Source organism: Emydura macquarii, unplaced genomic scaffold (assembly GCF_026122565.2).
Source record: "Emydura macquarii macquarii isolate MOO-44397 ecotype Brisbane River unplaced genomic scaffold, CSIRO-AGI_Emac_v2 contig_3506, whole genome shotgun sequence".
Taxonomy (NCBI): Eukaryota; Metazoa; Chordata; order Testudines; family Chelidae; genus Emydura; species Emydura macquarii.
This window is the reverse complement of record NW_027133643.1, coordinates 9,694,105-9,715,063: the sequence shown is the minus strand read 5'-3', so window position 1 is coordinate 9,715,063 and position 20,959 is coordinate 9,694,105. Positions and strand designations below refer to the sequence as shown.

Here is a 20,959-nt window from a genome sequence, read left to right as displayed (position 1 = left end):
TGTGTGTGCCAGCTTAAAAATAAAAACCAGGATTTTTTAAAGCTACTTAGTTACAGAGTATTGTTTGCTTTCAAGATATTAACCAATCCCTGTGACCCAACTCTCTTTTAACAGTTTGTTTGGATTGCATAAGAAGGTCATCAATATGGTACACAATTTACTGTCCAGTCACGACTCCGATCCGCGGTACTCTGACCCACAGGTAAAGGCCCGGGTGGCTATGCTGTATCTACCTCTGATTGGCGTGATCATGGAAACCGTGCCTCAGCTTTATGATTTTACAGGTATTTTGTGCACCAGGCTTTGTGTGTATGTTGAATTACTCCCAACGTTTGAGCACATTAAGTCAGTGCTGTTGGAGTGAGCAACCAAACTGTAGTGGTGGTGGTCATTTTCAAAGTATATTATTTATTTATTATTTGTTTTTACCATAGTGACTAAGAGTCCTAGTCAGGGACCAGGACCCATTGTGCTAGGTGCTATACAAAGAGAATAAAAAGATGATCCCAGCTTAAAATCTTATGTGTAAGACAAGAGACAACTGATAGATACAGAAAGGTGGATGGGAGGAGTGGGAAACAATGAGACAATATTGATTGGTATGATAGCTAGTGGGTTCAGAAAGCTACTGGCTGCAAAATGTATGCTCAGAATTTCCTTGCATAAAAGCTGCATTTGTCCACTTCTTTGCACAAAACAGATAATTGTGCATGAATGTCCTTTTGCCCCTATAACACTTTTGCCAAAGTAGGATTTTATCACATGCAAATTTTGCTGGCACAGTTTATTTTGTTTAGACACCCTAAACTTCTCTGATATGTACTTAAAAAATACATCCAATCAAAGAGACAACAACCCCATACATGTAACAGTAGTACCAACAGACAGCTCAAAAAATCAAATTCCCATGTTCCTTTAAATATCCCCTGACATTTTCTTCTTCAGCAGCTCTTCTGGGTACGCCAGGCAGAGTGTCCTGAAAGGCAGAAGATTTGGGCTATTTCAGACCAGGGTGGAGAAGATGGATCTGAAATAATCTGGCGTTTAGCAAGCTTCTTTGAGCATTTTGGCCCTTTAAGTGAAATGACATGGTGAAGCTGTAACTAAAGGTTCTGGAGGAAATTTTCAGAAGTGCCTAAGTATCTTAAGAGCCTAGATCCCATTTTCAAAAGTGATGTAGGCACTTAGGGAACCTAAGTCCCATGACTTTTAATGAGACTGAGGCTCCCATGTACCTAGGTCACATTTAAAAATGGGATTTAAACTCCAAAATTCCTAAGACATTTTTTAAAATGTTCCCGAGTCTCATATGTTTGATTTACATAACTATAAATGTATACATAGTCCCCATTTGCTTGCATTACCAGTCTAATGTAATTTTTTCAGTGACCATTCACGGGCAGTTAAATGAAACAAATATAGACGAGCTGTGAGGAATGGACCTTTGAATGCATCATTTCACTGGGATGCGTGTGTTTCTCTGCAGAGACTCTCAATCAGCGAGGAAGGCCGAGCTGCATCGCCGTTGATGATTACGAAAGCGAAGGTGGAAGCATGATTAGTCAGACAGTTGCCATGGCCATTGCAGGAACATCTGTCCCCCAGCTCACCCGGCCTAGCAGTTTTCTACTCACATCAACGGTACAAACCACCCCCCCCCCCCCAAGTGTGTATGAACAGGCAAATATTTATACGTTTATGCCCTTAAGCGATGATCACAGAGCAGTGGGGATGGGTGCCAAGGTTCATCTGTGCATGTTACGTAGCAGAAGGGAGGGCCTGGTGGTGGAAAATGGGAAGCAGATGTTGGCACTCAGTTATTCCTGTCCTTGGTGGGGGGAAGGGATGTAGTTAGAACGATCCGCGTAGCCAAGTTTCCGTTCCTCCATCCTAAAGCCGGCAGCTGAAAATGCCACACTTTTGCTGCTGTCATTGGTGAAGGGGTGAAATTCACTCCTGTGCAAAGGCTCTCAGCACAAGGCCTCTGCCCCCACTTAAATCTCACTTAATCAAGTCATAAATGGGGCTTGAGAGGTGCACGAGCCTTGGGCTGGCCCTCCGAATAGGGGTGAATTTCACCTTATTTGGATTGTAGGTGCACCCATAGAGCCCAGTCAGCATTAGGGCCCCTTTTTGCTGGGCACTGTGCACATACAAAGGGAGGACAGCTCCTGTCGTGAAGGCACAACAGGCAGGATGACTCAGACAATGGAGGGGGTGATGGTCTGGAGATGAAGGGAACACCAGATTACACAGACTCATCATCTGCAGGATTCAGTTCCCCCACCCCCACAAATATAATTCCACTAATACATGGAGGTCCCTTGCCAGGCCACTAACTAGCTGGAAGTTTATTGAAAGCATCATGGTGGAAGTGGGTCTTGAGAAGCAGCTTAAAGGAGGACACTCTCATATCTTGAATGTAGCTTAAAATGTGTTACTAGGGCTGAATTCTAATGTCTTTTCTATCATCTGGGCTCAGTCCATCTGTTGCACCAGGCAAGGGAAATGTGGGTGATTCAGACAGTGTTAGCTTGTGATTATTATTTATGCAAATCTGCTGGCCCCTGCCCTAGTCTGATGGAGGATGATTAGCCCAGCATGGTTACCTGATGCAGAGAGTTTTAATGAACTATAAAAGTCTTTGGGGCACTACCTGGCATGGCTGAAACGATTGCTCCTGTCTGTTCAGACTGGGCGGCAGCACTCCACCTTCTCAGCGGAATCGAGCCGGAGCCTCTTGATCTGCCTCTTGTGGGTCCTCAGGAATGCCGATGAAAGCGTCCTGCAGAAATGGTTCACGGACCTCTCCGTGCTGCAGCTCAACCGCTTGCTGGATTTGCTGTATCTCTGTGTTTCCTGTTTCGAGTACAAGGTACGGAAATGTTGGGTAGATCTGTTAAGCTCCCGCAAGGTGTGGAATGGGATTCAGACGAGCAGCCAGGCACAAAGTGAAAGACAGATGTCCACCCCTTACACAGTTCCAAAGAGTCCCTTTCCTGCCCCTTATGTCTCCACTCATCACCCACTCCTGGCTCCTCCTGACCCTCAAAATCCTGGTGGCTGTGCCCCTCTCTGTACACACACCGGGCCCTGGTTGTGCTGCATCCATCTGCCTCTGTCCCTTCCCCCCTGTTTTTCAACTGCCAGCTGGCCCTGCACCCTCACCACAGAGTGGCTGGTAAAAGAAGTCTCCGCTGTTTGCCACTCCCCAAGGCAGGCAGCTGGTTGCCTCCCCCAATGTATTACCCCAGCTGCTGCCACGGGAAGTAAGAGCAGAGAGAAGCTGACAGTCATATTTACTCTCTCTCTGGCAAGAGTGCAGGAAGAACTTCCTGCAGTGGCAGTGGAAATTTAGTGGCTTCCCAGGTCACTGGTGGGTCCTCTGCTTCTCCCCTCGGTTGTGTCCCATGTCCTCTCCCCTCTGCAGGCTTGTCAGACCCTGCAGAGGACATCATGGCTTTAATGTCTCCTGCAGCACATCCTGACCCTTTGAGCCCCCAAGGATAAGAGTTTTATTCATTTATTCTTCTAGTCCATCTCATATAAAAGGAGACGTCCCTCAATATTTGTGCTTTCCTGGCTTGATATCTGCAGGGCAAGAAAGTGTTTGAAAGAATGAACAGTCTGACATTTAAGAAGTCAAAGGACATGAGAGCAAAACTTGAAGAAGCTATTTTGGGAAGCATAGGGGCCAGACAAGAAATGGTGCGAAGAAGCAGAGGGCAGTTAGGTAAGTAAGCTCGTCTGTTGCTGCTGGCCTTCCTGTATGAGAGTGACTTGAAACATCACCACCTTCCCCAAAAACCAAGTTTCATTGGTCCTACAAACCCTAGGAACTATGCTGCGTATTTGTGAGTGCCATCTTTAGGCACTTTATTACCTAACTATTTACATGTGTAGATGTCTCATTTATGGAGCGCTCCTGTAACAGTGTCTGGGAATGCTAGACTGACCTTGTAGGCAGAAGCACCGTATGTCAAGGGTCAGAATGGAAACTCAGTCCCCAAATGGATGATTGTTTCTGCTAAAATGATAAGCAGTGAAATAGTTAACAGTTTTGGTAATTATATTGCCATCATGTGTCAGAATTAACATCCCATTGAGATGAATATTGCTATGTATTGAGTATGAGAAGAAGGATGGTCCAGTGGGCTAGGTCACTAGACCCAGGAGAACCAGGGTCAATTTCCCACTCCACCAAGGAGTTGTGTGATTGTGGCAAGGTACTTAGTCTCTATGCATCTCAGTTCCCTATCTGTACAATGGGGATAATAGTATTTCTCTACCTCACATCGGTGTTGTGAGGATAAATAGATTAAAGATTGTGAAGTGCTCACATAATACAGTACATTACAGTATATAAGTACCGTAGATAGATAAATGTTACGGCTTCGTGTATTATAGAGTTTTATCATCCTATCTGTTATATATTATTTGCAAACATGTCTTTGGTTGCCACATGGCAAAAGTTAATATTGATTTTTTTTAATTTTTTTTTTTAAATTAATGTTACCCAACAGAAAGAAGTCCATCCGGGAGTGCGTTTGGAAGTCAAGAGAATCTGAGATGGAGAAAGGATATGACTCACTGGCGTCAAAACACAGAAAAGCTTGACAAGTAACTCTACCTTATCCTTCTACATCAGTAATCGCATGGTCACTTTACAAACTCAAATCCTGACTTTGCTGTCATTGAAGCCCAGGGCAACAGTCCAGTTGTCCTCAGTGTGAACAGGATCAGGCTATAAGCTTGGGACAGAGCTGATTATAGGGGAATAGTTATAAAGCTGATTGACACAGCATCACATAAAGCACTTTCCATTTCTTTTTCAGCGTTTCAGAATGAGTCTTAAGAAGACTAATAAAATCCCTGTAGTGAGTTGTAATTTAGAGAAAAGACCCATTAGCTATATTCATAGGTAGCATATATGTGTCATGTCATATTTCCTTTATTCAATGAGAGCATTCTGGAGTTATCCAAGCATGTTTCCTTTCCTATCCTAATCCATCGTTTTGGTTGTTTTCCCACATGTGCTGTGTTTTTAGAAGCCATAAAGCAGTCAGGTACCGTAGCATCGGTGTGTGGCTTTTTTGTGTAATTGTCATTTTGTACATACTCAATCATCACAGCTCTGATTGTGATGCTTGGCAGAAGTTTTTTGTGTGTGTAGCTGGCTGAAATAATCCCTTTTGCATATCACACCCGTTGCCTTTTAAATTCTCTTCTTTTGCTTTGCTGCGCACGTTTTCCATTTTCTAAAATTGCAACCCACAGGCTTCCATTCTCCTTTAGTCTTACTCTGAAGGCCTCGCAAAAGAACTGGCCCTAATCCACGAACATCAAACATCGCAAGTGAAGCTCTGAGGGAAATAGGAAATGGAAGCCTCAGAGCCCAAATGGAAGGAAGGCCAAGCCACCCCCAGTGCATCTGCTGCTTCCTCCCACATTGCTGGCCTCTGTTTCCCTCCTTTGTTTGTGGACCTGTGGTCCTTTATTTTATGCATGAATCCATATGCTATGATCTTGGCACAGCCGTATTCTCCGCCTCATCCCCTCCAGGTTGCAGAGCACCGTCCCATCAGCGACACATGTTGGGACATAGTTCTCCTTCTGTGATCTCTCCAGAGCTCTGGCCACCAGCACAACAGAAATGCAGTATTTCTGCTCTATTTGGCCTTCGCACATCTGTGTAACAAGCTTTGGATGGAGTCCCGTGAGGTTAATTGTTGCATTCACAGACATGTATCAGCCTAAGAGTTTTAGAAATTAGAATTAGAATTAATATAAAGTGTGTGTGCACATAGTGACAGGCACACACTACATAATGAATGAATATTACATATGTATGATGTATCTTCTATTTCTTCATCCACATATAATACGATATTTGAACACATGCCAATATGAGCTACATGGACACAAGGTCGGCCATGATAAAAGAACTCTTTAACGCTCTCCAAAACCAAAGAACTCTCCTCACTTCTGAAAAGCTTGAGTAAATAGCCTTTGTGACATGTTCTGAAGGCCATCAAACTCAGATGTAGGAGTTGGCCAGTTTCAGAGTCAAGGACCCGTCACTGAAAACACCCAGCCACCAGCTATCAGAAATAGCAATTTTTGGTTCAGCTGTCAAGAATATGAGGAAATAGGCAGGCTCTAAGGCAACCAGACCCTCATGTGCAAAGGGCTTTATAGATCACAACCAACATCTTGAATTGCATGCTGAAATGGGTGGGAAGCCAGCACAGTCTGTGGAGCACATGTGTGAAATGTTCCATGTGTGAAACTCACCTGTCTAAGCGAGCAGCCTTATTCTGCAATGGCTGAGGTTTCCAAGCTCTCTTTGAAGTGGAGCATACATTGATGATCCATTGGCGTGGATGACTTTGGTGAGGTCTGTGTCAAAAAGGAAAGGCTATAACCGTCTAGTGAAAGGGAACTTAAATTCTACAGTGATAGGTCTCTCAAAAATACCTAGCATGAAGATGGAAAAAAGCTCTCTTGTTTACTGCTGCAATCTGGATATCCAGAGGCAACCAGAGATACAACAACAAAAGACAGACATGGCTCCTGAAACTGAAAGGACTAATGCCATCTCTTCCAATTGCTTTCCCAGTTCAGGAATGTAACATCTTGTTTTGTCAGCCAGCTAATCTTTATCCAAACCTCCAGTTATGTCCAGACATTGGCAAAGCTGAGCAACTGCACCATCTGATCCAATGAAATAGAGACATAGCAGCAAATTCCTTCTTAGTATAATTCCATAGCAGCGAATATAGAAATACACCAGGTACGAATTTAGCCTATAGAGCTGTGTGTCATCAATTTGCTGATGGCATTGCACCCCAAACAATCTCTCTATCCCAGCTAGTGGCCTCACATACACATTGAGCAGCTGGAGTCTCTAATGGAAATACCACTGTAGCCAAAAGATGATTTAATATTCCTTCTTAAAAAAAAAATCTGTTAAAACAACTCCACAAACTTCCTCTACACGGTTGTTCTTGCACATTCTATTCTGAGCCGAATCTGGTCCCTTACTATGCATGAGCAACTCCCACTGGTTGCAGTGACAATTGGGAGTACATACTCCATGTAAGGGTAGAATTTGGCACCTTAAATTTGACACTAGAATATACACTTTATAACAGATGAATGTAGAATATTATTCAATACAAAGAATTGCTCAGTGAAGTGATCCCCCGCACCCTTTTTGTTTGCATTTGATATAATTTAAATATTGGTACGGCAAGTGCCTCAATCCAGACCCTTCATATTCTAGAGATTTAGGACTAGATTATTCTCTTATAGCACAGCCTCCATGGGAGTCAAGGCGTGGGGCAGACATGTTGCAGCAGGAGTTCCAGGAGAAATTTTGGTTGAGTCAGCGAGAATTGCTCCCAGGGCCCTGGAGGAACCAGTGCAGAGTAGCAGGAGCTCTGGCACCTTTGAAAGGATGGAGTGTGCGTTTTGCCTGCATCAAGCCAGCTCATTTGTGTCCCCTCCCATACTATAGCTCCAGCTTTTCCCTACACAGCAATGCAAGGGGAGCACCCTCCCCACCTACCTGCTTGCCAAGCCAAGCAGGGCAAGTCACAATCACACACTTAAAATTTCTACTGGATATTTGCTAATTTTACTGATGTTAAGTAGTGCCACTGAAGACCTGGGACCATCAGTATGAGTAGGTCTAGGACCACATTTCCATGAAAGCAGGTGCATTGTGCTTAATAGCACAATCTTATCATTTTCTCTGGAAGGCAGATATTTAAAAACTTTTATGTAACGTAGAGGCTAAAGAATAAATAACAGCTATACATACTGTGTACAATATACTGGACCCAGTCTAGCTGCAAGGACCAACAGTGCAAAAATACTAGCTCATAGAGCACCATCTTCTGTTCATATCCTGCAACGTCAAATAAAATGTGTTTTTGTTTCTTTTGTTGCCTGCCTTACAATGCTATTAAACCACCTCTGAAGCAGGACTTTGATGCTTACGCTGTTATTAGAGGGTTACTGGTAGAGTAGTGAATGGGAAAGAAATTATCATTACCTAGCCTGGGGGTGATAAACCTAAATCATGTTGAATTTTTTATGCAGAAAAAAAGCCCCAATTCTCTCTCCCTCTGTAGTCTTACAGATATTAATGCATTAAAATACTCTTGTGGTGTTGTCCACTACTAATTGTGTGCATTTATAACAAAGTGTTTTCGCACTAGTGAGCCTTGAGAATTTGCAGGCCTGATTTCTAAACTAAATATCATTTGAATGCTGTCTTTTCTTCTGTTAGATCAAGGGCAGAGATAGAACATGAAGCGCTTATTGATGGAAATCTTGCAACCGAAGCAAATCTGATTATTTTGGATACATTAGAAATAGTTGTCCAGGTAAGGATGATGGGGGAAATATTGCAGGTGTCCAAACAGCATTTGCTAACAGGTTAAGTGATTCAGATTCTTAAACTGTGCCCTCCTGCTGTTTATATTTAATCTTCACTGCTGCAGCAGAAAGGAGGATCAGGGAGGCGTGAGCTCCTAGAACAGATAAAAGATCATAGTGATTTTTTCCAAGCCTTATAACAGCCTGTTTCTTAAATCACAAACATTCCTCCAGCCTTCTGTAAAGATGCTCATCCCCCTCATTATTGTAATGCAGGAAATACTTGTTTGCATGATTTAATGTATAAGTAGTGCCTGGCAGAATATGTAATAATTCCGTGGTCCTGCTCTCTTCTGCCAAATTCATCCTAGCTCCTTCCTTATAATAGAGCTTAGCACTTATCTAATGCTTTGAGGGCCATATCCTCGGCTGGTGTAAATCAGCATCACTCTGTTGACTTCAGTGGGACTTCTGATTTTCACCCGTTGAGGGTTTGGCTCAGAAACTTAGAGTTGTGTAGCTGCAGCTAAATGGTTAAAATAACTTTCCCACATTTGTAATAGGTCAGTGCAGATTATTCAGGACAGTGATTACACCTTCCTCTCCCCTGACCTCCCCTACATCGATCGGCCGAAGGGTTAACTTTGTTCGTGTGACTATCAATTTAATTTTGACAACAGACTGTCTCAGTGACGGAATCCAAAGAGAGTATTCTCGGCGGGGTGCTGAAAGTTCTTCTCCACAGCATGGCCTGTAATCAAAGTGCACTTTATCTACAACACTGCTTCGCCACACAGAGGGCTTTGGTTTCAAAGGTGAGGTTCCTGCAGGCGTTGTAGCTGTTAGTGAGGTTTTCTCTTTAGTATTTACATCCTGTCACTGCCAGGCTGTTATTGTGTACTTTCTAACGTTAGTATTTAAAGCTGTGTAGATTGATGAATGGAAGGAGGCTGTTTATTCTTCGTGTTTGCTGCCTGAAGTCATACGCTTTGGGTCTGACTACTGTGGACAAAATTAATTTGTCTTTTTGGGCTGCTTGTTTAAATCATGTCAGCTCTTTTCTAGACACACTGGGCTGATGTGCAAGTTAGATCCCCTCTTATTCATTGAGACCTACTTAGAGCTACTTAACCCCACCCTACAGTGCCTAAGGAGCCCATGGTGCTGTAATGCACCTCAAGGACCCTCAATCCTAATGTAATGTCCTCTTTCTTCTCTGTCTTCCAGTTCCTCGTCATGTAATTTATGCCCTCTTGACATGGGTAATGTAGATGTTAATATCTCTAATGGAGTCCAAGCTAGCATATAGAATTTGGCCCACGGACCTTGGAATTTGATCCATGAGTCTAATGAAGTTGAGTAAGAAAAGCTAGGTGTCTAAGCTGGCTTCACATAGAAACTGAGGGAGCTGGAAGAAAATGTAATTTACACCGACGTAAACTCTCTCTAATGTTACTCAGGGCTCACCTACATGAACAATTAGACTGCGGCAAGCAGGGGTGTGAATCTACCCCCCTCCAGCCTGCTGTGGTCTATCTGTCCATGTGCATCCTGCTGACACGTGGTAACAGGTCTTTGGAGCGCTTTGCTCTCATCCTCTTTCTAATGGGAATTGTTAATACACACAGACTGGCAGAGGGTAGAGTCATACCCCAGTTTGCCGTGGTTTAATTGTCCGTGTAGACAAACCCTTAGATTCACCTCTGAAATTTGGCCCATTAATTGGTGCTGGCAGCCTCAGCAGAATCTCTTTTCTTCTGTGCCTTCATTACAGTTCCCTGAGCTGCTGTTCGAAGAAGAGACTGAGCAGTGTGCGGATCTCTGCCTGAGGCTTCTGCGACACTGCAGCAGCAGTATTAGTACCATTCGGTCCCATGCGAGTGCCTCCCTTTACCTCCTTATGAGACAAAACTTTGAGATTGGGAATGTAAGTATGTGTCTGCTGCTATTATTTTATTAGCATCATTTGGTTGTTGTTATATTAGGGTAGCACCTAAAAGCCCCTTTGGTGATCAGGGACCCACTGTACATAGACCTGATGAGAGACAGTCCCTGCCCCAATGAACTTACCATGCAAATAGGCAAGACATGCAAAGAGAAGGAGGGGGAAACAAAGGCACCGAGCAGTGACGTCACTTTGCCTCGTGTCACTCATCAGGTCAGTGGCAGAGCAGAGATTAGAACTGAGTTCTAGTTTGCTGCCCGGGTCCCTAGACCAAGCTGCCTCTTGTGTCATTTATAGGGACCTATTTTAAAAAAACCTGACTAGACCCTCCACTCTGAAACTGGACGACTTGTTTACTATTCACTGTTTTTATAGGACCAGGTTGGGCTGTCAGGCCCAGGCCCCTTGCAGGAGACGGTGTCGGGCCACATTAGCCCAGGAGTGCACCCTGACACACAACACTCCTGGGAAATGCAGCCACTGCACTACTTCCTAGGAATACACAACAGGCATTCTCCTCTGTAGCCCCGCCTGTTCCTTATGCCTCCCTGCCCTTTTGTGGGGCAGCGGGCACCCCAGAGGCCACTGCAGGAACTGCCCTCTGCCCTCATTGCATCCCCCCCCCGTAAGAGAGAGCCACAACCTGTCCCATAGGCTGTCCCATCACAAGGCGTGTGTGTGTCCTCTGGGAAAGGTCTGCATGAATCTAGACTAATTAGGTGCTGTTGGTTTTATTTTCTGTAAGAATCTAATTATATCTCAGCCTGATTCTCCCCATATGCACTTTATATTACAAAGAGAGCTCCCAATGTTCCCTTCACCATTCAATGTTTTAATAGCGCCACTGCAGCAATCTCACAAAGTATACCCCAAATACCTTGTGTTTCATTACAGAGTCCCTGTAGCAGAGATTAGATCTTCTTTTATCGTGTGATAAAACCTTTGCTGTTAATGAACAGCAGAGGCTGAAGAGCGCACAGGCTTCTGGGCTCAGATGCTTTTGGATTGAGAGCAAAAAAAGGGGAAGGAACTGAAGCTCACTTGGTCGCTATCACAGGGTTCTGTCCACTGAAACCACAATGCTTCTCTGTACCCTGTTGCTGAGGTTTTGGTCTCTGAGCTGGAACAAGACAAAATGGGGTACCTGAAACTGAAGGTCATGTACACACAGGATAATCTTTTCCTTTAAAGGAATTAGGATGCACAGGGTCCAACATGTCATTCCATACACAGTGCTCAAGAGAGAAGCAAGAAGAGGAAGGAAAATTTAAAAGCTCTTCCCTGGAGAACATTGGCCTGGAAACTAAGTACCCCTGCCATATGCCAACCAAACACATACAACCAAAAAAGGATGGCACAGACACCAAACAAATGCAGTGTTCAGAGTCAGGGAAAGAACTGAGGCTGCTTAGCTGGCGAACCCCCTGTAGAAAGGCAAGGTGTCACAAAATATTTGGTTTTTATCCTGCGTCCATTGGCTGGTGGGAGGATGTAATAGTCCCTGCGCTGGAATTGCAATGAACAGGACCTGTGGGGTCATTTTATTGTAGTAACAACTTTTGTGTTGCAGAACTTTGCCAGAGTGAAAATGCAGGTGACCATGTCCCTCTCATCCTTGGTGGGAACGTCCCAGAATTTCAATGAGGAATTTTTGAGACGTTCTCTGAAGACTATTTTGACCTATGCTGAAGAGGATCTGGAACTCCGGGAGACCACATTCCCTGATCAGGTTAGAGAAATACCATAGGGCAAAGAGTTACATTTAGCTGAAAAGAGTGGCTGGATTTTCTTGAAACCTTTGGGCGTGACTCTGTCTAGGCTTTTAAAACAGGCTGATTTTAGATTAAGCCATGTATAGCAGGGGTGTCAGATACATTTCCTGCAGAGGGACAGGTAACATTTTGTTATTTCTGATCCAGTAGCTGGTCTATAAAACTCAAGCCCTTGATTAGCTCCCACTGATAACACGGAGCAAATGCACAAAGATTCAGAGTAGGCAATGGCACTAACATGGTAGTGTATAGTAATGATAGCATTTCATTACATCGTATTCTGTGTTACAGGTCCAGGATCTTGTGTTCAACCTCCATATGATCCTCTCTGATACAGTTAAAATGAAGGAACACCAGGAAGATCCAGAAATGCTGATAGACTTGATGTACAGGTAGAGTTTACATACCTGTTGCATTCAGATTATTGTGGAATATGTACAGTGGATACCATTGAACAGTCAGCTGTGGTATTTGAATTTATCACAGTGCTTGCTGTATTTCCCATCTTTAGAACTTGAAATACCATGTTATAGTGATTTTTTTTTAAAGTAGCAATCACCTTTTTTTAACTTAAGACTACTTCCATTTGTTATAATGATCCCCATTGTGCTTAACGTGTAAATATCACTAAATGAAGAGGTTAAATTGTGCTGTTCTGCATGCTGGCCTATCCCCTGGTTTGAGATATTTCACTTGTACCATGTTTCCTGCAAATACAGGAGGCCTTTGGGACTCATCCGTGAGCCTCAGAGTTTGGCCAAACATCTTTCATCCCCTGCACAAGATGAATGCTTCCAAAATAGTATCGAAACACTGAATTCTTATAAAAAGCTATTAGCATTGCAGCTTTCCTGAGCTGTGAAATACCTGAAGAACTTCTTGTGGGTAGGGCGGACTTGGAGAGAGATCAATCCCAGAAGGGAAAACATCGGTATACATTTTCCATTCTGGATCCTGACCTCTGTACTAGTGCAAGGCATCTGGGATACAAAGCCCAGTCCAGCTCCATTGAAGTAAAAGACCACCAGTGTTTTCAGAGGGACCAGGCCCATAATGAGCAGTAGGCAAAAGAGAAGAAGCAATAAGCAGGACAGAAAGAGACAGCCCTCTTTCTCTAAAATTGCCACTATTAATTTATTTTGAAACTGTGAGGCCAGGCCAGGCCCTGGAGTGTGGTGAACAAGTCTGATCAGCCGGTGGTGTTTGCAGAGAGGCATGGCCCAAATGTCTCAAAGGAGTGTGTTTACGGTTAAGAGAGCTGGATAAAGACAACATTTTCCCTGATGCGATGTAGCAGGTTGATGCATGGAAGTGCACTTCTTGGATCAGGTGACAGGTAATGAATTTGGTGGTCTCATCCCAATTTCCATCCTACAAGCCACTGCAGAAATTAACACTGTTCGGCACAGTTGATGGTCTCTGCTCAGGAGGGGCCAGTCCGGGTGTTTCAGGTTATATTCCAAGTGCATTGGCAGAGAAGAGGGGGGAAGCTCACACAGTGTCTGCCCACACTATGCCTGGTGCAGCCCAAAGCTAGTAGGGCTTAATTCTGCAAGATGTTGAGTGTTGTGGCCTTGATCTAGCAAAGCACATAGGCGCATGCTTAACTTACAGCCAGTGGGACTATTCTGTACTTAAGCACTTTGCTGGATCAGGACTAGAGTGCTCAGCACTTCACAGGTTCGAACCCTTCGTTATTATGTTTCAAGAACATTAAATTCCCTGTCAAAGATGACGCCTGTCAATGTCACTGTCAAAGATAACCTGAGTTTCAAATGAGTTCTTCTATTGAAACACTACCCTGTGGCTTCCTAAGATGATGCTATAGCATGTATTTACATGAACGCTTGTATGCCTAGTGCAATTGGGCCCCAACTTGGTTAGCTTCTAAGTGCTACTGCAATGTAAATGTTCAGTGATAACGACATCAAGAGTTTTCTAGCTTGGAAATGCAGGCAATTATTTTGCATATTGTTCTGGTTCATATCTGTTTATCTCAAGTATTTCTAGGTAGCCTAGAACTATAGACAGGCACTTGTAAAGTATACATATAAGTAAATAAATGCTAATTGCGAGATGCTTATTTTCAACTAGAATCGCAAAGGGCTATCAGACTTCCCCAGATCTGCGACTGACTTGGTTACAGAACATGGCTGGAAAGCATTCTGAAAGGAGCAATCATGCTGAATCTGCCCAGTGTTTGGTCCACTCGGCAGCCCTAGTGGCTGAATATTTAAGCATGCTTGAGGATCGAAAATACCTTCCTGTAGGGTGTGTAACATTTCAGGTAGGAATGTGCTTTCTCCCTTCCTCCCACCCAAATTGTACATTTTGGTTTTCTGCCACCTAATGCTGAGATATGAAGCAATAATTAAAGGTCCTAACAAATCAGAGTTGCCCATGTTAAGGCAGCATTTTCAAAAAAGAGTCTTGAAAACAGCTTCATTGAATACCATTTTGCTGTTCCAGCCAGTGTGTACAGGGTGTACATTTTCTGAAACAGTTGTTGAAAACTGTTTTTGTGATTTGATTGTGACTAATAGCATCAGGCTTCAATCCAGCAGAGCACTTAAGGTCATGCTTAGTTTTGAGCAGGTGAGTAGTCCCACTGGTTTAAAGTTAAGCATGTGCTTAAGTGCTTTGCTGGATCAGAGCCTGTGGTGAAATGAAAAATATTTGAAATTTGCCTTTTTCAAAGCGGACGTTGCCTGAGTAAAAACTGAATGAATAAAGCCTTTGGGATTTGGCCCAGTTTCAGATTAACTGTATCTTTGGAGTATTACATGTTGTTGCTTAAATAAAACATTTCAACTCTATCTAAATTGTGTCTCCTTAGAACATATCTTCTAATGTTTTGGAAGAATCTGCAGTCTCTGATGATGTTGTCTCACCAGATGAAGAAGGTATCTGTTCTGGGAAATATTTTACAGAAGCAGGTCTGGTGGGATTGCTGGAACAGGCTGCGGCATCTTTCTCCATGGTAGAAGATTTTTATCTCTCTCTATATCTACTTCAGCAATCTCATGTTGCTGGGCAATATTCAGGAAAATGTTTTGTAAATGAGACTGTCTAACTGCCGTATCACTCGATCAGTTGATTTTTATGGTGTTGATAGTATTATTTCTCCTAGGCAGCTCAGTTAGCCCCCTCAAGTAACCTGTAATCAACCATAGCTTAGCACTGAGTGGGTTTTGTGGGTTTGTTTCCCAGATTTCCAGTTCAGCATTTCAGGTAATGGGGTTAATTGAGTTTTAGCTAATTGGGAAGCTCTAATTCTAGTTCTAATTCACCGTTAGTGAAAGACAGGCATTATCTTTACATTATTAGTTAAAGACCATGTAGTTCCTTCCACCCTTTTGGGTAGAGGGGACTGGGATCCAGGGCACCACATAGCTGGTGAGTGGTATCTTTATGGCGTCCCTCTTCTCATCCCCCTGACATCCCTCCTTGGATTGCTATGCAGGGTTTGTGGTTTGTGGCTGGGGAGAGGGCAGGCTGTTGCTAGGAGTGGGCAGAGGTTGGGGTGGTAATGGAGTGGTAGCAATGCATCCATAAGAGACAGGCTTTTAAGGGCAAGGTAATTATTTACCGCAACATGATTTGAATCCCCTGTGGCAGGGGAACAGACAACAGAGCCTGGCAGCCCAGCTACTACAATGGACTAGCAAAGCCAGGAGGGGTTAGGGAGGTATAGTGCCTCTGCAAATCCTTCTGACTCCATCCATGGTGGATGGAACCCCAGTCAGGTTACCATGGGTCAGGGAAGACAAACACTGCTACTTGGCAGACATGCTTCAGGGAGAAACTCCACATGTCCCATCTCATGGAGCTTCAGAATGCAATATACAAATTACACAGAGTCAAGTCACACTAAACCTAAAGGGCCGTACTGTGCACTCAGATGTACCTACTATTTCCATTGACGTGTTTCATATTTGGTTCAGCCTCTCCTCTCTTGTGCACGTATTTTAAATTAAGAGAACATCCCAACTTTACTAATAAATAAGTTTATTAAAAATAAATAGAAATACGTTACTAAATGTGCTTTTGGTTCTGTGTATTACTGAGGATTTGATACTTCTAAAAAAATTCCTGTTTATATCACAGTAAATGTAGGCATACAAGGAATCACTTCAATTTTATAATCTTAGTTACTGATGTACTGTGAGCATGTATTATATACCATGTGTGTTTCTTTTATTTTCCTGTTGAATTTGATAGAAAGATCAATCTGATACATATTATATTTGTAGGCTGGCATGTATGAAGCAGTTAATGAAGTTTACAAAATCCTTATTCCTATTCATGAAGCTAACAGAGATGCCAAGAAACTGTCCACAATTCATGGTAAACTCCAAGAAGCATTCAGCAAAATTGTTCATCAGGTAATGATTTTAATTTCCAGCTGCAGTATGAACTGTGAAGATATTTGAAATGTTTTAGTGTTGTTTTCCATCAAAAACTAACTATCAAGAAAATAGCCATATCAATCAGATTATATGAATATCATCAAAATGATGGTCCACCGCAAGTGCAAGGATTGCTAATGAGCATTGATTCTCAGGGGACATTTATAATCATACAAAGATGTCAAGTCTGCACATACAAACTTTCAGTGTAAATTGCAAACATTATGAGAAATTAATAAGAAATATGTCGATTGTTTTGTGCTCACTAGTTATAGATTTATAATTTTAAGTGTTACTTTAAAATAAGTTTGCATGCAGGGAAAAAGGGTTTGTTACATTTAGCTTACTAAATAATATTAAGAAATGTTCGGGTTTTATTTAGCTCTTCCTATGCTGCATGGGCTATTTTGAACTTTACCAAAATCTTTTTTATGTTAAATAAAAATATAAAAGAAAATCCAAATATCCTTGTTTCTCTCCCTCTCAAATTAGATTTCATTTTGAACACACCTATGATTTAAAAAATAAAAAATCCTTAAAATTGTATCCACCGGTATAACTAAAAATCAGACAATATTATCCATGTCATTGAAAAAGCAAACACTGAGGAATGAGGTAGCTGGGCAGTGTGATTAGCCAAACACTGCTCACAGCTAAATACACTGTACAATCTCCTCTCTGCAATTCCCTGCTCTTTTCCATGCAATATGAGCTACCTTATAGCCAATCCTGCTCTACTGAAGATCAGGCCATAGGCTACCAATCACTGAGCTCCATTGCCCCAATTCAGGAAAGCATGTAAACACATGCTTAACTTTAAGCTAAAGACTAATCATGTGCTTAAAAGTTGTCCTGAATAGGGAAGATTCCCTGAATTGGGGTCTGTGCTCAGTCCGATCTAAAGGCACACAGCACCACATAGGAGGCCCTCAGCATCTTGCAGGGTCAGAACATTCATGGGGACCCATCCTGTGAGGTGCTAAGCACTTCTTGGAAGATGCTGAAAGGCCTCAACTCCCACTGAGCTCAGTGGACCTCAGCTCAATAGGAGATGGAGGTGCTTGTTACCTTATAAGACTGGCCCATAGGACTTTCCCTCTTCTGTGAGGGAATGTAAGAACTCAGCAGCCATTTCTAAAACAAATACCAATAGGACGGTTTAGCATGGAGCCCTCACATGGACTGGGTATGTTGTTTGACAGTTGGTTTAATTACACTTATACAAAAGTATAAGCTGGGCCAGCTCGTCAATGGATGCATATTGGTATAGTTCCATCGACTATGCTTATTTAGACCAGCTGAGGATCTGACCCTGCTCTCTCCACATTATAACTCACATCATGGCTGTGTCAGAATTGCTGATATAAACCAGACATGATATACAGACTAATAAAGGACAAAAAAGTGGTTGATCTCCCCCTAATCAATCATTTAACGTCCTTCTCAGCCAAAGGAAGCAATAGGCCACTCTAGGTGCCTGGTAACTTGTACTCATTGAGACCATTTCAAGTTAATAATACTTTACATTAATGGTCATGTTTTGGCCTTTGAAACATATTTTTTTTGTTTCTGTGACATGCCCTTTTTACTTTTTATTACACAGAGTACTGGCTGGGAGGTAGGTAATATTTTAGTTAGTAAAGAACACTAATAGATTGATCAGATGACTCATGCCAATGCTTTGCCCACATGTGCTAGTGGTGGGCATTTCTGTTGCTGTCTGCTGTAAAACTGAATTCATTAACCAAAGAAATATCAATAAAGCGGTTGTTGTAGTTATAGGAAACTCTTCCTAAGAAGCTGTAGGTAGTGCATGGATGCCAGTGTGTTCCACTAATGAGGTTCTTTGGTGAATGAGCCACTGTATCATCTCTAGTTTGTTTTTATATTTTGTTTATAATTCTTCTCATCAGCATTGACACAGAATATCATCTCTTCATACCATATTTTCACCCCACCCACAGGGGTCGATTTAAGTGATTATGCTCAGAGGCGTCAAAAGTGAAACCTGTAATGGTAAAGCAGACATTAGCTTATCCTAGAGCCACTTAATCTTGGTAATTAACAAATGCTGAATACATTTTTATGCATATTTTTGGATAGGAGTAAAATAGCTCAATTCTTTTAATGCCTGAGATTTTGTTCTGCTGCTTTAGTTTTAGCAGAGGCTGTCTGCTTGCATTTCGACAATATCTACCATGAGAGAAACTCATTTGGATTAAAAACAGTGTCCACTAGATCTCTCACACAGACTAATTGACTGTGATTTTGATTAATCAGTTCATAGTTCAGCTGCTTGTGTTTGCATTTTTGCTCTTATATATCAAACTTTTAATGGTTTAAGAAGATTTTTTTAAAGCATTTTGTAACTATACTCCTAGAGATTTTCCCTCCATTCCCAAAAGAGCTTTTCAAGCACTGATATCTGCTTCTGCTTTTCTTTGAATCAAGCAACTCAGTCTGGTTCACTCTTACTATCAAGATTGTTCAGTATTTTAAGACTTTGTTTCAGGAAATCAAGTAAGCACATGCTTTCCTGAGTTGGATCCTATATAAGAGGTCCTACATAGTCTCTATTACATCTAGAGTTTTGGCCAGATACCTAAACTTCATGTCTCATTCTGGCCTGCCAAGAATTAAAATTTTCAGTACCTTACTTGTAATCTCTGATGTAGAAGAACTCACCTTGTAAATCGCTTGGTTTTTACTGTGACAAGTCCCAGTAGATGAAGTGACCCAATGATCCAGTGTTTGTATCACAGAACTGTAAGTTACGTATGCTCAATTCCAATGAGTAAGGAAAGCCTGTGAGCATCTATTTTGATCAATCTTCGTGATGCTAAATCGACCCCTGAAGTATCCCCTGTCATTGGTTATGATTTTAACATCATCCAGTCTTGTTTTATTGCATGGTAAAACACACCCATGGTTTATGTTCTTGTCTGCTGTTGTGCACTTTCGTTGCCACCTTTTGCTGAGCTGTTTGCTTCATAGCCTTCAAGTTTGTTGCATGTTTTTCTTTTTTCCTTATTTTTAAAAATACTTTAATTGAGGCTCACCTTTTTAAAAAAATTTATTTATTTGCTGCCAATTGCTGCTTGTTTGTTTTTTGGAATTTCCCTAATTAAAATACTTTCTGTTTTCTCCTCTATCGCCCTGGTTGCTGACCCTACTCCCCACTTTTACTATTGTCTGTTGTGGTAAGTTCCTACTTTGTGGATTTTTTTTTCTTTTATTCTGTGGAGACCTCAATATTTTCGTTTTACCAAAGAGCAATGCCAACTAAAGGATTCACACAGCATGTCGCTGGGAAAGCAGTATTGCCAACTCAAGTGTTCCAAAATCAGGAGTCTGGTCTCAATACGTGTATGAGATTTTGCTTAAAAATCATCGGGTTTTCTTTAATTGCATCTTTTTTTATTTCCCTTCTGGTTTTTGAACCATTAGGATTCACCTTCTCTTGCTTTTCACTGCAGCCATGAAGGTTTAAAACAAAGCCATCTGAGATTCCCATCTAACTAATCACAAAACTCCAGAAGCTGAAGCTTTAAGAAAACCACCAAATATTGCAAGACTTTAAGAGTTGGCAAGACTGTTTTAAAGACTTCATACATTGGATTAAAATCAGCAAGGAAATGTAAAACGCCATAACAATGGTATTTAGGGTTATCAACTCCCTCTCTAACATGTTGGAAGGAGTTATTTTTGCTCAGACCCTGTTTTGGGCCAGTTCTGCCTCCATTTATGCCAGGCTACCTTGTTGTCTACAGGGCCACTAGCTGGTCCCCTGCTGTGTCTAATTTATCAACCCCTTTGATCAGTTAAATCTAGTTGGCAAAGCTTTTGGTGTGTGTGCAAGAGATAACTCTAAAACTTTATTCCCAGCAATTTTGAAAGGTATTTACCATGCATAATAACAAATCATGAACCCTTCATAAATCATGGTGGCTGTTATCTGCTCTGCCAGTTCTGTAATGGCTATTCAGTGTTCACCTTCATTCTCTTCTTCTCCCAAAGACCTATTATTTTTCTTGAAATAATAGGCGAGAAAATGCTTTGTTAATAATTTCTCCCTCATAACTGCATTTTTAGCTCTCTTCAGAAACAAGGCCATGGAGTATTTTTAAATTACTTGTTTTGTTTTCAATACTGTGTTTACAGGGCCTTTGGAATTGATTTAATTTCTACAGGAAAATCCAGGCAAAAATTAGAGCCACCACATACTTATAACACAATTATGTTATGTTATCATCTAGCCCATTGCCAGCAGACTAGCCATGGAATTCAATTCTTTGTTTCACTTCTGATGCTACTGAGGTACATTTGAGTATGCCCTAGGCTGACGTTTTTTCTTCAATCTTGCCCAGTCAACAAACATCTTGAAGAGCCACCTTTCTCCCATTAGTCTGTGAAATTCAAAGGGAACTACCTCCTCATTGCATAACACC

The 20,959-nt window shown here is 42.0% G+C and overlaps 1 protein-coding gene across 3 annotated transcripts in view; it reads left to right on the top strand.

Annotated features, from left to right (window-relative positions):
* DOCK7 (dedicator of cytokinesis 7) overlaps positions 1-20,959 on the top strand; it is a 144,875-nt gene that overhangs the window by 107,694 nt on the left and 16,222 nt on the right. For 2 of the 3 annotated variants that reach the window (XM_067535648.1, XM_067535647.1), the window contains 13 exons: positions 115-284; positions 1,487-1,641; positions 2,693-2,875; positions 3,598-3,733; positions 4,524-4,620; positions 8,297-8,393; positions 9,066-9,200; positions 10,160-10,312; positions 11,901-12,059; positions 12,394-12,494; positions 14,197-14,389; positions 14,939-15,082; positions 16,356-16,487. In XM_067535648.1, coding sequence (XP_067391749.1) covers positions 115-284; positions 1,487-1,641; positions 2,693-2,875; positions 3,598-3,733; positions 4,524-4,620; positions 8,297-8,393; positions 9,066-9,200; positions 10,160-10,312; positions 11,901-12,059; positions 12,394-12,494; positions 14,197-14,389; positions 14,939-15,082; positions 16,356-16,487 — 1,855 coding nt within the window. Of the gene's footprint in view, positions 1-114; positions 285-1,486; positions 1,642-2,692; positions 2,876-3,597; positions 3,734-4,523; positions 4,621-8,296; positions 8,394-9,065; positions 9,201-10,159; positions 10,313-11,900; positions 12,060-12,393; positions 12,495-14,196; positions 14,390-14,938; positions 15,083-16,355; positions 16,488-18,114; positions 18,185-20,959 lie in introns of those variants that run through there. The other variant, XM_067535649.1, reaches the window with a different exon arrangement.